The sequence below is a fragment of the Myodes glareolus genome, chromosome 18, assembly GCF_982192425.1.
Source record: "Myodes glareolus chromosome 18, mMyoGla1.1, whole genome shotgun sequence".
Classification (NCBI taxonomy): domain Eukaryota; kingdom Metazoa; phylum Chordata; class Mammalia; order Rodentia; family Cricetidae; genus Myodes; species Myodes glareolus.
The window spans coordinates 53,560,542-53,577,440 of record NC_142043.1 but is presented as its reverse complement, the minus strand read 5'-3'; the positions used below and the strand labels follow the sequence as shown (position 1 = coordinate 53,577,440).

The following is a 16,899-nucleotide window of genomic DNA, read 5'->3' as shown; positions in this document are numbered from 1 at the left end:
GAGGACGTCAAGAATCTTCCTCTACTGCTTCCTGCCTGCCTTACCGCCTTGAGTTAGGGTCTCTACTGGACCAGAAACTTATGGTTTATGCCAGTGAGCTCTCAGGATCTTCTTGTCTCTGATCCCAAATGTTGGGGTTACAGGCACACATGGCTCAGCCAAGCTGTTTATGACTGAATTCAGGTCCTCATGCCCACTGAGCCATCTCCCCAGCCCTACTGGTTTTCTTTCCTGTAGATATTTTGATATAAGAAACAACTCTTCCACTTTTACCAGGATTTATTTTAGTGTCTTGACACACGTTTGTGGTTTGAGACAGGGTATAATTACACAGACACACTCCTTTTCAGCCGACCTCCCCTTCAGTACTCAAGGTAAGAGAGCACCATATTTCCCCAAAGCAAATTGCTATCCATTGAAAACATAATTTTCTGCACGGTACTGGTTAATTGTTAAACACGCCAGAATCAGGCCCTTTCCTATACTCACAGGAGGAAAAACACTTTCAGACATTTCCGTAACAGTTTATTATTTTTTTCTTTTTTCTTTTTGATTTGTTCAACCTTAAGGACCTCTGCTTCTATCTACGCTCACTGATTAGTTAGCCTCTGAGAGAAATGGAAATTTGTTTTTGTTTTGTTTTAGAAAGAAATGTAGAGGACTTCTGATCCTACAACACACTCAGAAATAAAATAGTGAGATTGGAAACTTGAAGCAGGAGAGGCCTCTTCTCTCCACCTGAAGTGCTCCCAGAGAATACATTATGTGGGAAGGAGGCGAATTAAAACAAGGTATTTCTTAGTGGCTTGATAAATTAAAAGCAGGTACAAAAGACTTTTTGGAGTACACACTTTGCTAGCAATTTCATGCAAATACTTAACTATTAAGGACCTCAAAAGGCCTGATGATGGGTTTCCTAATACCCGAAGCTGGCTTTCCCTCAGCAGCTAACTGTCCATCCATCTCTATTAGTTCAGCCCGGAGGGAGAACCTCAGAAGACATCTTCATGAATCACGTTCTTTAATTATCACTCAAGTTTTAATCATGCGACTTAGGCTTCCTTTTTGACCTTAAGAAAACATTTGATACAATTAATATTACTTGAATCCAGACATTTGACCCATATATAATTAAATAAACACTGCTAATATTATAAACACATAATGTAATCCACTTTCAAATGAAATCTTGCCTTTTAAAAAACTCAAAGGTGGGGCTGGCTAGAGGGCTCGACGGATAAAGGTGCTTGCCGCCAAACTCAAGGATCTGAGCTCAGTTGAAAGGACCCACTTGGTGGAAGGAGAGAGAGAGAGGTGACTGCCACATTGTCAAGTGCTTCCATATGTAGGTGGTGGCACACGCACCTTTACAAATAAACAAATGAATATCATGTTAAAAAAAAACAAACAAATCCTTCAAGAAACTCAAAAGTGGCATTTTCCCCAGGGTTAGCTAGGAAAACTCAGAATTCTGAACAACGGTGTCATAGAACTATTATTAGCAACGAAGCAGTTAACACATCTTTCAGGCTGGATCGATGGCTCAGGGGCTAAGAACATTTGCTGCTCCTGCAGAGGACCCAGGTTCAGTTCTTTGTCACTTGCATTGGGAGGCTCATCTGTGATCCAGGGGAGTCTGATGACCCCCTCTGGCCTCCATTGGCACAATGGTATGTGTGCAAGTCTCTCTCTCTCTCTCTCTCTCTCTCTCTCTCTCTCTCTCTCACACACACACACACACACACACACACACACTTAAAAATAGAAATGCTTTTGAAACTTAACTGCCAGGATGCAAATAGTCATTAATTACAGCCTCACTGCTATCCATCAGCCCACTCTTGAACACAGCAATGAGTTCTGGAAGTTCTGACCAGGCAATGCATCTCACCGCAGAGCCTCCGTCTTTCTCTCCCCCTCCCCCCTTGCTCCGAGCATCTGCTGCCTCTCTAACATGGCTGTCCCTGCTGTGGCTGCACAGATGACTGCCTTTGGATGGCATTTAACATAAACTACACCAAACGCCCCTATAATTTCATTTTGGGCTGAACTCATTAACTTCACAGTAGGTGACTGAGGTCCCTAAAAGATTGGATATCGCCACCTACCTACCTACCTACCTTACACAGGTTGTCTCCAAGCCAAGACAGCTCCGATTCATGCTTAACAAACAGTACCAAGTGAGAGATATTTTATCCTAAAGGGCAGGGGCGGGTATTGATAAGGAATGGGCGGAGTTTTCCACATGCAGCCATATCTGTCTGAAAAGAGCGGTGTATGGAGGAGTACAGTTAAGATGTCGTGAAGTCAGCAAGCGCTGCCGTGCTTGGTATTTTGAGAGGTTTCAGTCTGAAAAGAGTGTATTTACATTATATATAAAAAAGTTCTCTCTCTCTCTCTCTGAAAGATGTTAAAATGAGAAAATTACTGTATTTTTGCAGCAATTAAAAATGATACCACTGCAAATGCTGTTGTAATTTATACCCTAGACCTTGAGATGCGGATGCAATTGCCCAAGGCGTTAGCGCCCCATCATCAGAAGTACCGTAATTTAAAATAGCTATTTTCTATGAAGTGTCCCCAATTACAGTTCTATCACGATGTGAAGTGAACTGGAAGGACATGTAAGGACCAGTTCTCATAAAGCGGTGGCACCTTTCACGTCACGTGGCATGCCCCTCCATCGCTGGTCGGTGTAGCTCAGTAAACGAGAAAGTCCTTCGGAAAAAATTCCTCGGCAGTTCTTAAGTCAGCATCTTCAGATATGTTTGGGTTGTGAGGGAAAGAGAGAAGCGGGAGAGGGAAGGTGGGAAGAGTTAGGAGAGGAGGAAGAAAGAAAAAGCAACTCTGTCCTAACTTCTGTTATGCGGGGCAGGGCGCAGGTGAACTAGCACCTAAGGAGCAGAGTGACACAGAGCTGATCCTCCGGAAACGGGTGGGGCTGGGGAGGGCGTCACTCACACTCACGGGGCTCTGGGCAGGAGCCTGATTTCAGACCTGGTTCAAAGCTCCCCTCCCTCCGAGGACACGGCTCCTCTAGGATCTCCAGGAATGTGTCTCTGTCCTGCGCAACCCAAACTCTTCTGGTTGCAGCTTGAACAAGAAATTGGAAGGCGAGGCGTATACTGAAGTCCTGGCTTGTAATAAAGGAACACAGCCGGTGAAGGGCACTGGGGGGTGGGGGCGGGGACACTTGGGTGCCAGTGACCAGAAGTAATTTTGCCAGCAGCATCTCTGAACAAAAACAAAAGCAAACAAACCGACAGAGAAGCGGTACTAACAGTTCATAGACATTGCTGGAGAGAGCAGCGAGGGCTTGGAAAAGGCATTCTGAACAATAACATAACTTAAGAGTCTGGTTTATTGAAATGGCGATCACCACCAAGACTTTTGAGAACCTTTCAGTTAAACAAAAACAAGAACAAAACAAAACCCACATCAATTTACAGACTTCCATGGGTGTAGGAGTCTTTACCCATTGTTCTACCTTCACCAAGGGGGCTGTCTGCTCTGGTGTCACCGACCCCAGAGAGAGACTTAATGAGTCACTGTTCCTGGGTGTGTTGGCCAAGTAATAGTGCATTTATTGCCTGGCAGTCACAGCACAGTGTAGAGAAAAACAAAACAACGACAGCAAAAAAAAAAAAAAAAAAAAAAAAACAGACCAAGAAAATATCCCCCTCCGCTACTTAAAAATGATGAAAGTTTCCATTAATGCTTTTGTTGGTCCAGCGTTCATTGCACGCTGATGGAGTTCTGATGCTGCTCTAGCTGAGGTTTACTTCCTACAGCCTGATGGCGCACAGGGACAGTTAAGGCGTGGGAGGTCCCTAGAGCCTCAGGACCGAGGGTGACACCTTCTGACAAGGTTTGCTTGGAAATGCTGACGGCATTTTAAAATTATTTGCTGTTCTCGTTTATAAAAAAGGGTTACTGGACATCCAATCTGAGGTTTTGAAGAGACAGCATCCTGTCTGAGGATCCATCGGGACAGGATCGCCCCTTTGTTCTGTGGATTCAGCAGAGGTGATGCGTGGAGGTAGAAAATGAAAATTCTCAAGGAACTCAGACCATTGAGGACTTGTTCCTGGAACCAACTTGAGGAATCCAGTTTGTTTGGTCAACTGACACTAGAGAAATGAAAAATAGTACGGCACCCATGAAACACTCCTCTGGTCACGACAGAAGGGAGAGCCACAGTTCACGCCCCCGGAACTCCTCCCCAGAAGACAGATACGCAGAACAAGCAAGGTCCCCCCCCCACGAATAGAGATTACACTGATTACAGCCTGTCTCTGAGCGTTCAAGAAGAGGGTGTTCTCATGATGATAGCGGGAGTCAAAGGTAGGGATTAAGAAAAATCAGGGAAAGAGACGCAGATCGAAATAGTTCCGGAAATTCTCATCTCCTGGAAAAAGGAGCCCAGAGAAAGCATTAACCCAGTTCTACTCAAGACCTTCACAAAGAAGGAGGATAAGAGGGATTCGCTGCTCACCTGAAGAGGGGGAGCGTCTATTCCTCCCGCAAAACTCAGGGTGTTGCTGGAGCAGATCACAGATGAAGACAGCCTAGCCTATCAGAGGATGAGCTGGGAGGCCCTGAAGGGATCAATCAATGGCCTCATTAACAAAGTCTACATCTCCAATGTAAGTGTGATTAGCCAAGACCAAGAGCTCCTTCAAGAAAACCGGCAGAGGCTGCTGGCCAGGTTCTTCACTTCACTCGTGTTTATGCGGCTTTGTGGGCTGTGGTCAACTCAAAATCCCCAGATTGTGGAGAACTAATCCTCAAGAGCCTAATTCTTAAGTTCTGGGAAGGATAGCGAAAGAATGGTAAGCAACTTTGCCTGACTGCTTCAAATTTTGTGGCACATCTTATTAACCAAAATGTGGCACGTGAGGTTCTGTGCCTGGGGATGCTCACTTTGCTGCCGGAAAAACTAGGACATGACAGTTGGGGTGAGCAGCGGGCTCTGCTCATCCTCCTTCTTGGGAGGGTCCTCCCGAGTAGAACTCTGGGTTACTACTTGTTTTGGGCTCCTTTTTCCAGATGAGGATTTTTTTTTCCAAATAAAAATAAAAAAGTTACTTTAAGAAACAAACAACCAAAAAAAACCCCAAAAAGTGATTATTAAAAGTGGATTTTTCTTTTTGTCCATTTAGGATATTCATCCTCTTGTTATTTATCCCCCATTCAACTCATAATCCTGTCTAGGTCACTATGATTAGTTGCTTTGTTAATTCCCTCCTATGGAAGTGATGCCAACGTGATTACTGAATATGACTTTTCATGAATAATATCAATAACAGACATCAACTCTTACTCAAAAAGGGAAATCTAATTTAAAAATTGAAAAAGGATTAATTCTGAAAATGAGTATGGTCAACTTTTCTGATAAATTTTGAATCTGTCATCTGCTTTTTAAAATAAGTACCCCATGAGCTACTTGCCTCCCCGAATTCTAGAGGGTACAGTGGGGATTATCACGGTACAGCCAGCGGAGCAGAGTGGACCATTTCACATCCACATCCCTCACTGACAAGTGCGCACCTCGCTGAGGAGCGGCGGAGTCAACAGGATTTCAGGGCTCATCACGGAAATGACGCTGAGGAGCAGATTACACATTCCCTTTAAAGACAACGAATTTAATATTCTAAAATGTATCCCAGGAATTTAAAAGGTCAAGCCTATAAACCACCAAGGGAAACAAGAGAGGGGAGGCAGCGGCCCGTGAGATGAAGATCCCAGAGAGCTGAGGGGGAAATTTTCTTGGGTGGATTCTGTAATTTGCGGTTTGAATAAAACCTTTGAAACATTCCATCAAGTATTAAAATTCTCACAATGAGAACACAGCTTGTCTTTAACACATTCTACATTACTAGACAATCTTTCTCCAAAAGAAACATCAGTGCTTTCCTCTGTCTACTGCTTATTCACCGCCTGCTACTAACTTAGGAATAAATTAGCCCTCCCAACAATTAGGATACTGTCTAGAAACTGTGTCTTTGCTGGGGGTGGTGGGGGGGATCATTTATATTCTGGAAATGAGAAGTAAAAAAGAAATCCAATTCTCTATTAAAAGGTACCTTTTTGTATCTAATAGCTTATTAACGGTTTATGGAAATTACTATGGTCTTTTCCTATACAATTTTATAACATTACACGCATAATGCCTCTGACCTGAGCTTTACAGCTCGATTCAGACAGTACAGACGGCCTACACTTGTGTTTGCAGCCATGATCGAGGGTCCAGAATGTCTCTGATGGATTTCTGCCTTGGAGCCGGCACTGGCTTGTCTTCTAAACTGGTTTTTGTGTCTGTGTGCTCACCATCAGCTGAACTGTTCTTCCTGGCAGGGAGAAGTTTGCGAGGGGCAGCCACCGGTTTCTGGAAGGGGTGCATTTGTGACGACAGCCTGGGATCTGAAGGCGAGGCTCCGGAGATGCTGGCCTGGGTCCTGCTGTCCTTGGGTTGATCTGTACCACCTTGTGTCTTTACGCTGAAGGGAGGCTGGTCAGGAGGAGGAAGTGGTGCTTGCCTCTTTTTCCTTTTCCCTTCAGGGGCCGGTTGGCCTGCGGGGGACACTACTTTCTTCTGGATGACCATTTCATGGTTGCCATCAAAGACTGCGGCCCACGGGGGTGGTGCGGATTCTTCATCCTGACCAATGAGGAACTGTCCGTTCGTCTCTCCAATTTTTCTTTGTATTATGTCAGTTAAACTTTCAAGTTTCACAGGTGAATCGATGCCTACAAGAATTTTAAGAAGAAACTTCATAGGAAAAAAATATCCAACAGTCACATGTACTTTAGCCATATAAGTTATTATTATCGTCCAGAGCAGCATGCTGCTTACAGTGACTATCAAACACTTGGGAGCATAGGTAATAAAAACATGAAGAACTGACCTTGTTTAGAGAGCCCCAAAACAAGGCTATAATGTACTGTACTATACACTAAATATATATACAACACCCACAGTATATGAGAAATACGTAAGCTCCCACATACAGGACACAGATGGACACATATAAGAGCTTCTTGAATTCTTTTAGCTTAAATATTTATTATACAGTAACTTTTCTGTATAATAACCTTTATTTTGCCCACTAGGAAGTTTGTTATATAAAGAGGGATGGAGGTCATGAGTCAGTAGTTTTATCTGTCGACCTCTGAAGTCTCTGCTCACGGTGAAAGACAAAGCAAAATGTGACAATCCTCACCCCCAAAACCAAAGCCCCAGGGCAAGAGCTGGAAACCCTCACATTATTTTGGTGATAAAGATGCTGGGTAAAATTTTCCTTGGGAAAAATAAAGAAACTGCGATAAATGTCTGCTGATTAAATCTGTGATGTGATACTTTAAAGTCATCACTTGGAACCTAAGATCGTTACACACACACACACACACACACGCACGCACACGCACACGCCTTTGCAAGGGCATTAGCCGTGGGATAAACTGACACTACCGTCCAGATAAGCGTGCTAGCAATCATCCCACAGGCCTCCCTACAGGATCAAACACCAATTCAAAGTGTTGGGAGTGAAATGGAAAAATTTAAGACAGACAAATTTCTTAAGAACTAGATGTAAATAGTTGTTTTTGATCAGGAATGAACACTTCCATTCATTAGTATGTCTTTATCAGTAATACAAACAACGAACAAAGAACAAACCCAGAAAACGACTGAACGTGACCACATCTTAGGATCTGTTTGTTCACATTTTCTGAACTTCATATAAAGCTAAGTACTTTATTCTTTTAAGCCTGAAGTTTTCTGCTTGATCGTGAGCATTTGAACTATGAAAAATATGCGTTCATTAATTTTGTATTAATTCATCTATTAAACATGAGGTCCTCCGTCTATAATAATGGTCTTTTTTTATTATTCAATTTGATTGTGCCCTGAAAATTTTAGCATTTTAATGTCAATAGAATGAGCGGCTGGTGTGTGGACAATGCTGGTTCTGTTGCCCTGCGGCTCAGAAGAGGCAAGCCCTACTTACTCATATCGTGGTACACGGAGGTCGCCTCCTTTGTCAGGAACAAAGGTGGTTTCCGTGGCGACATAATCTCAATTTTCATAAGTTCTTCACAACAATGCTTCCATTGGCCTAAGAGAAAGAAGTACGCTAGTTTGAAATATAAACGTAAAGCCATGGATTTCATTTTCTGCCAATATCGTCAGCACAGTGTGTGTGTGTCTGTATGTTTGTGTGTGTGTGCACATGTTGGAAATGTATCAATGAAGTATAGCTTTCAAGAAGCTTGTATAAAAACCTGGTATAATTCACAAAGTTGATTCTTCATGAGTGATTCCTTAAGAGAGACACAGTTCTGGGTAGAGAGGAAGAGCCCCAGGCCGTCAGTTAGTGCCGCAAGCACATTAAACGTCGTATTCACTGTCAAAGTGCACACAACTTCCACCCTGCGTGTTAGACGAAAACATCCAGGATTTAAGACATTTGAAAGACAAACCCCATTGCAATCCAGGAGTCAGACGGAAGGAGGAATACAGAATTCAAGTCCTCATAGACTTCTAATTTGGATATTTTAATTAAGAAATAAGAATTATTTAATAGCTCAACTGTTAAGTTAAAATACCAAAGTGTGGGCATTATCAATGTTTACTTTCATTGCTTCGCTATTTAAAACCTTAAGGTTTTCAGACTTTCTTCTCTGTGAATAGAAAAAAAAAAAAGGATTGGTATTTTCTGACTTGCATTCCTGCCTACCACGTGAGCATCCAGTGATGTCACAGAAGTCACGGGGCTCACAACCCCGTATCTCGCATCACTAGAAAGGTAGGGAAGACACACTGTATGCCTTCTACGAGTGACTTATTCTTTTTCTAATAGTCTCAACGTGGATATTCAATCCGTCCAACATGACAGTTTTCCATGGCTGAAAATGTTAATGACATTTCAGGTCTACTTACTTACATATTCATTCTGTTGTCATGGCACATTGTGATAAACGCCTACGTTTTGAATCCATTACCATAACTAGTTAAGACACATCGAAAGCCTTCCGGGGGGGTGGGGGTGGTTACTATGATGCCAATTACCACACAGCACACCAACAGGAAACAGACACCCACAACCCAGGACAGGGCTGCAAAGGTTCCTCCCCAGGGTCGGAATCCAGAAGCTGGAGCTGAACTCTTACACACTTCCTTCCTTTCTAGATAAATATATAAGACTCATTTCTTTTCTTCTTTGTGGCAGTGGGAGAAACATCGTATTTAATAAAAAAATATTGATTCATTTGAAATGGGCCAGCATTTCTCTTTCCACGTTCTTAGATGCACTATGATTTCTGCACCGGGAGCTGTACTAGAGACAGCACTAACCACACTGAAGATGGGCACACAACCCTGAACCACCCCATGTGCTCCTGATGTCAGAGGTGGTTTCACACCGGAAGCGTTCTGCCATGACTAAGTCTGTACGTAGAAATCCATGATAGCTGCTGTGTTAACATGGGGTAAATATCAGGCAGGATACACTGTGTTCAGACAACCTGCTCTAGAGAGAAGGGGGTTTCCCACAATGCTATGTGACCTTATTACACATATTCAGTGTGTGTGTAAGCATGCACACACGTGTATGTAAGCGTGTGCATTCCGTGGCATCTGTGGGGGTCAGGGAGACAACCTGGAAGAGTTGGTTCTCTCCTACCACAGGGATCCTAGGAATGGAACTGCGGTTGTCAGGCTACATGGTGAGTGTCACTACCTGCTGTCTGTCTGTCTGTCTCCACCAAACTGTTCATTGTTCATGGTCTCTAGTACAATGATCTATTGTGCTGAGCTGTTCCTGGAACTCAGTATTTATAGCAAATGTTTGGGGAAAAAAACCCTGTCTGTTTAAACATTCGCTCTTTGGTCCACCATTCCTAGCTACTGACTGTAGAACAAGGGTCATGCCTCTTTTTTAAACTCTCAAATACTAAGGCAGCAATTATATCCCCCTTGCCCCTCACCTCTATACCGTGGCTAGTCTGGCTAAGCACATCGATATCCATCACCGCTTCTTCATGAGTCCTGATTAGCTCGGTCTCTTAGTCTTCCACTTTTAAGAGAACTCTAAGAACTTCTTCTTAGTCTTCCACTCTTAAGAGAACTCTAAGAACTTCTTTCAGTTCTTAGGCTAAGGAACTGAAATTTTACTCAGAATGTACGCTGTTACCAAAGTCATCCATGCACACACGGTCTGCAGTAACTTCAGCAAAAAGAAACTCAGGACAGCCGCAAACCCAGAGGAGAACTTAGGCCTTTACGGACGTGCCTCAGGATGGTGCTTAAGGAAGATGCCATGAAGGGCTCCCCTAGTTCAATGCTGCAAACGCAGGCTTCTCTGGGTCTCACTTTTCTCATCTTGAGAATAAAGCCAAGCAGCTTACCACATGAGGACCTTGCGAGAAGCATGCGGGGCCATGGAGCCCCAAGCTATATTCACACTCATGACCTATTTGTCTCCTCCCCAACCTTCCCCCACCCCTGGCACCTGCCCAGCAGAGCAGGCCTGGGAACTGCTAGCCGACAGCAGGTGCCCCTCTTTACAGTCGTCTAGAAATCACTCTATGGCACAGATCTGTAGCATTCTGTAGACGTGAAAGACTGGCTGACTCCAACAGGAGGCTTACATGGATCAGAAACAGCCACGGTCAACAGACTCCATTTTCAAAATAAAATCACAGATAACATGTAGGCTGCTTGGTTTATCACTAAGGCCAAGAATCTACCTGTGAGCAAGACTCCCATGAATGGGGAGTGAACCCCGAGACTCTCATGTACTTTAGGCACCGCACTAGACTGTGCTACTGAGATAGAAAAGGACCTGCGTGGGGCTAAAACTCGTCTCTGGATGAAGTATGAGATGCCATCACGAAAGATCTGCAGTTAGTTGGTGACTAAAAAGGAGACTCTTTCCAACATTATGATCTCAGGATGGATGCTCGTTATCTGGAAAAGGTTTGTGGTACATGACCAAGGTTTTCGGGGGAAAACCATCCCTGGCACAAAAATTCATTTTAATATCTGGACTGCGGTGTCCAGCTCCCCAAGCCTTGTGAACACACTACTAGAAAATACAAATATCTGCTTACTGAGATCAAAGAAATGCTGCCGGAAGGCACCCATCCACTCCTGAAGGTCCGCTAGGCTGTCCGCAGCAAAGACGTGAGTCACGGCTCGCCCGGCCACAGTGTTGACGACAGAGAAGTGATGGATTCTCCTTGGGTCCTTTTCTACGGCCTGAATTGTGGTTTCCTAAAAATTAAGATGAAGGTGGTGGTTTATCAGAGAGTAGTTCTGAGATGGGCAAATATTTTATTGCTTAGGCAGTCCATTTATGCAAATTGTACAATACTGCAGCTGCTGGTTTGAAATTCAAAATGTGTCGTTTCAAGAATTTTCAGGGTTCAAACTCAAATCTAGAATGTCTTCCAGACATTTTTATTAAAAGAGCTTTGGATTTGCTGTACACACACACACACACACACACACATATGGTATGTTCTAAATTACATGTTCTTAGAACATAACTTCCACTAGGATCTCAGTTTCCTGCCTTTTATACATATACTAAAATAACTGTAAAGCAAGTGTAATGTGCCATGGCTTTAATGTGGATTATATATCAACTGCATTTCCAGCAGTCATAAAATCCAGCCAGTCAAGTCTGTTTCTTCCTTATTCTGATAGTCATACATATTATAGTGCTATTGGTCAAAGTAGTAAATACGTAACAGTTTACAAAACAACAGGGTTTCTTCCTGAGCATGCACTTCATGGCGCTCGCTGTTAATGGTGACAGCTGAAGGCCCATGAGGGTTTTTGGACATCCCAATGCTCAAGTCATTCCTTCACTGTTGAACACAACATTCTCCCGTAAGGGCAATGGTCTCATTCCTGCTGGGAAACTCAACTTTTTCTGAGTGGTATCAGGTAGGACATTGCCAAGACATTCACGGTGCTAGACAATGGTTCAGAGGCCAGGCCCCAGGTTCTAATCAGGCAAGTAGTAACAGCAACCCTGTACAGTTTAGACGGAAGAATATTGGGGGAATGAAGTCTGGGAAAAAAGATCCATTCTCCATCATCTGAGGACAGCACTGTCCAGGAGAGACGTGATGGGAGCCACGGAAGCAATTCAGAAAAAGTAGGTAAAGTTAATTTTAGTGGCAAATTTGATAAAAAAAATATAGTTTTTTTTCTATTTTCATTCTTTAAAGTCCAGTTTGTAGTTTATATTTAAGACCACAACTCAACTCCAGCTGTCTCACTTAAGCACCCACAGCTCCTGAAGGCTCCTGTGAATACAGTCCCGTCTAGAGGAGGCGGTAAAGCTTTCTACAATGTGTGCAGGGTGTACTGGTCTGCGGCTACACACACCACCTAGGAGGGGAGAAAATAACAGCCCGCATGGAGATGCACCTGCAATGACCATAACGTGACTATCGGGGAATTAATGGGGTTAGAAGGAAAACTCTATTCCCTGAAGGATGATGGGTGAGCCCTGGCAGCTGAACGCCATCTGTACCAGACAGGGAATGCATTTCCAGAGGACTTCATTCTAGATTCCTGGGAACATGCCTGCTGCATGTGTCTTTCAAACTTTGAAATTATGACAAAATACAAGAACCAGCAGCTATCTTGGGATGGGTCTGACTGGTGGTCACGGGAAATCAGGGAGTGCAGATGGTCACCAGATTGCAACGGGACAGACGGACAACACAATGATTTTAAAGTGACAATGTCTTTGTACATTCCCATCTTTAGGTAATAAGTTGTGCGAAGATGTGTCTTCTCTGTCCTTCCTCACCTGACTGGTTTAATAAAGAGCTGCACAGCCAATAACTAGGCAGGAGAGAACAGGTAGAACTTCAGGGCAGAGATAGGAACTGTGGGAAGAATCTGAGGGGAGGGATTCGCCAGGCAGATGCAGAGGAAGTAGGACGGACAGTAATGAGGAGAGGTAACGAGCCACATGGAAGAATGTAAATGAATACAGATGGTTAAGTTTTAAGAGCTAGTTGGGAACAAGCCTAGGCTAAGGCCAAGCTTTCATAAGAAAGTTCCATTACAATCTCAGTTAAGTAATCATTTATCCAACATAAAAAAATTAAACTACTGCTCACTAAATGGAATCCTTTAATGCCAAAGCCACCAACCTACAATAGCCAATCATCCAATCCACCCAACCACCCCTCCACCCAACCAACCACGACCCAAACAACATCACCCAAACAACCACCACCCAATTAACCGTCAACAACCGATCAACAACAACCAACCATACAATCAACTACCCAACCAACCAAACAACAACCAACTGATCTCTTTAAAAATAAAGTTTGTTATCAGCAGCAGAGAGTGACTTAAGCTCTAGAAGAATCTTCAGGATGCTGCTATCAGCCTAACTGAAGCTTGAATTCAAGTTGGAGAGAAGGGTAAAGAAAAATTCTTGTTGCTGAGACTGACTGCCCCCAATCAATTGTACTTCAACATGTTTCTGATTACTCTTGTAGAGGGATTAAGTAGATTTCAACTTCTAAATAAAGAAAAAGGAATTCCTGGTATATAAGTGTTATACCTTCAACAAAGTATGGCTTCTAATGAAGCCACTAAGCAGAGAACGATGAAGCAGACCATTTATATCCTAAGAAAATACAAGTCAACAATATACAGATAAATACTATGCCCTTCATTAACTCCAATAGCTATTAAATATTGCTATTGTTTTTAGATATTCCAAGGAAAAACTTTTATTTGTTCTGAGACAGGATCTCACTACATAGACTGTGTAAAAGGAAGGAACGGTGGGCTGAGTTCCCACCCGGATCCCGGCTACCTTATTCCCAAAATAATTACACGGAAACTGTATTCTTTTAAACACTGCCTGGGCCATTATCTGTAGCCTTTTTTGGCTAACTCTTACATATTGATTCAACCCATTTCTAATAATCTGTATCTCACCATGAGGTCGTGGCTTACCAGGAAAGATTCAGCATGTCTGACATGGCAGCTTCATGGTGGTCAGCTCTCTGATTCTGCTTCTTTCTCCCAGCATTCTGTTCTGTCTACTCCGCCTATCTAAGCTGCTGTCCTATCAAAGGCCAAGGCAGTTTCTTTATTAACCAATGAAAATAACACATAGACAGATGACCCTCCTCCATCAAGACTGGGCCAGAACTCACGATGTAGACCAGGCTGGCTATGAACTTAGAGATCTACCTGCCTCTGCCTCAAGAATATTGGGGTATGTCAAAGATTTTGTTTGTTTGTTTTTTAACAAGTGAAAATAAAATGCAGAGTTGAGATCAAATTACATTTTATCACCCAGATTATCTGATAAATTGGAAATATTTAAAGATTGTGTGTCAAAGAAAGAATGACTCGAACAAGTGAGGCTTGTCAAGTGTTAAAGTCCACTCAAGCTGCTTGTTGTACTGGTGACATCGAAGCAGGCTGGGCCCTGTCCTCCTCCAAAGAAGAAATCATAAGAAAACAGCAGGATAGATTTCAGAACTTATATCCAAAACACTGCAAGGACAGGCAGTCAGTCACTCCTAGCAGGATGATCACACCTTGGCTCTATGCGGTTTAGCAGCTCTGAATGCTTGGGACAGGGTTGAAGAATCAGAAAAGAGGACCAAGTCATTTACTAAAATTATACAAGGCCCAAAAGAAGCCTTCACTGATTTTGGTGGGGGGGGGGAGGGGGAAGATTGACTTCAGCTGTAACTTAAATGACAATCAGATCCAAAAGTTAGAAAAATGCTAATTGAGTCTTTGGCTTTTGAAAATGCTAATTCAGAATGCCAAAGAGTGATTAGATTAGGCCTTTGAAGGCAAAATCAGCACCAATAGATGAATGGATACAAAATAGTCAATATAGTCAATATTGGATCTCATGATACTTGGATAGGAGGAGTAATTTCTAAAAATTTTAATAAAAATCAAAATGTTAGATGTTTGAACTGTCATCTGAAAAGGGACTCTAGCCAAAGCATTTCTAGGAACAAGGTTTTTTCTAGAGCTAATCCAAAAAGGCCCCAGCTTTCTGTGTATGCAGGTGTGGCAAAGGCTGGCACTGGAGAGACTAATGAATGCAGATCAACATAAGACAGGCAAGGTAAACCTCTGCCATGACAAAACGCCTTAAGGGGCCTCTTGCAGGCTCCTTGTCAAATTTGGTTCAATCATTCCCTGCCACCACTGGAGAAACTCCTCCATAGAGTAATTAAAAGACTTAATGCCTGTTGTGAAAAACCATACAGTTCTGGATGACAGAACAGCTTCAGTAGATAAAAAAAAAAAAAAATTAAGGAGAAACCATAAAACAAGTATTTTGGCAACTTCTATAAGCGATCAAAGATCAAAGCTAAAAATACAAATAAATAGCATTGTGATTGAAGGTTTACTAGACACAGGCATGAATTTGACAATAATTTTACCAAAATGTTGGCATCCAGATTGGCCTCTTCAAGAGGTATATGTTCAGTTTTTAGGGGTTGGAACTTTCTCTCAGGTAAAACAAAGTGCAAGATGGGTCAAGTGTATCGGGCCAAGAGAACAGATAGGAAAATTAAAACCATATGTGGCTGGCAGAGCAATGAGTTTATGGGGATGTGATTTGTTGCAGCAATGGAAGACACAGATTAACATCTCCCTAATCTCAGAAACAAATGAGAAACTAACACATGCTTCTGAGAAAGACACTAAAAGATACGATCAGGAACAGTCACCTGATCTTTCAGAGGCACCAACAGCCCTACCTTTAAAAGGGTTAACTGACAAACCTGCATGGGTGGAACAATGGCCTCTGACCTCAGGAAATTTACAGGCAGTAGAACAGCTGGTACAGGAGCAGCTAAATGATCAGTTGAAGAATTGACCAGTCCCTTGGAATTCTCCTGTATTTATCATTAAAAAGAAATCTGGAAAATGGAGAATGTTAACAGATTTAAGAGCCATAAATAAGGTGATTCGGCCAATGGGTTTCTTACAGCCTGGAATTCTCCTGCTTTCTCTATTACCTAAAGAATGGTCTATTATAGTGATTGATTTAAAAAGACTGCTTTTTTCCTTAAAAAAACTAAACTTTTACAAGAATAGGATAGAGAAAAACTTGCCTTCACAGTGCCTAGTTACAATATTTCCCAGCCTGTTTTTATCAGTAGAAAATTTTCCACAAGGGAAGTTAAACAGCCCTACCTTGTGTTAATATTTTGTACAACCACCATTGGAAATAATTTGTAAACAGCTTCCTTAATCTATAATTTTCCATTATATGGATGACATCTTACTAGGTGATTCAGACTCAGATACCTTAGAACACATGTTTGAAGAGGTAAAGAAAATTTTGCCTTGCTGGGGACAATGAATTGCTCCTGAAAAAATACAAAAAGGAGATTCTATTAATTACCTAGGATATAAAGGAGATTACAAAAAAAAATCAACCATAGAAAGTACAAATCAGAAGAGATCAGTTATGAACTCTTAGTGATTTTCAAAAATTGCTGGGAGGTATTTGGCTACAGACCACAGCTGGACTGACAACTCAAAAACTAAGTGATTCATTTCAAACCTTATAAGGTCATAAGAACTTAAATAGGCCAAGAAAATTATCAGCTGAGGCTGAGGGACAGAAGAGGAAGTACAGGAGCACACGTGGATTGCTTGGATCCCGAGCTTCACTGCATCCTGGCCATACTACCTTCTATGCATCTCCTACAGGAATTTTTATGCAGGGACAAAATAATATCTTGAATGGATATTTTTACAACCAAACAGATTAAAACATTAAAGATCTATGTAGAAAAGGTTTCTGAATTGACTCTGAAAGGAAAATTGAGACTTTGTGAATTATCAGGAACAGAAGTTGTGGT

General features: G+C 42.4%; 1 protein-coding gene across 2 annotated transcripts in view; it reads right to left on the bottom strand.

The window, feature by feature from the left end:
• Positions 1-261: 261 nt before the first annotated feature.
• The window catches only part of Rtkn2 (rhotekin 2), a 66,569-nt gene continuing 49,931 nt past the window's right edge, over positions 262-16,899 (bottom strand). For both annotated transcript variants that reach the window (XM_048451572.3, XM_085679721.2), the window contains exons 10-12: positions 11,113-11,275; positions 8,010-8,117; positions 262-6,750 (exon numbers count right to left, since the gene is read on the bottom strand). In XM_048451572.3, the coding sequence (XP_048307529.3) occupies positions 6,218-6,750; positions 8,010-8,117; positions 11,113-11,275 (804 nt within the window). In that variant the 3' untranslated portion in view covers positions 262-6,217. The remainder of the gene's footprint in view (positions 6,751-8,009; positions 8,118-11,112; positions 11,276-16,899) is intronic.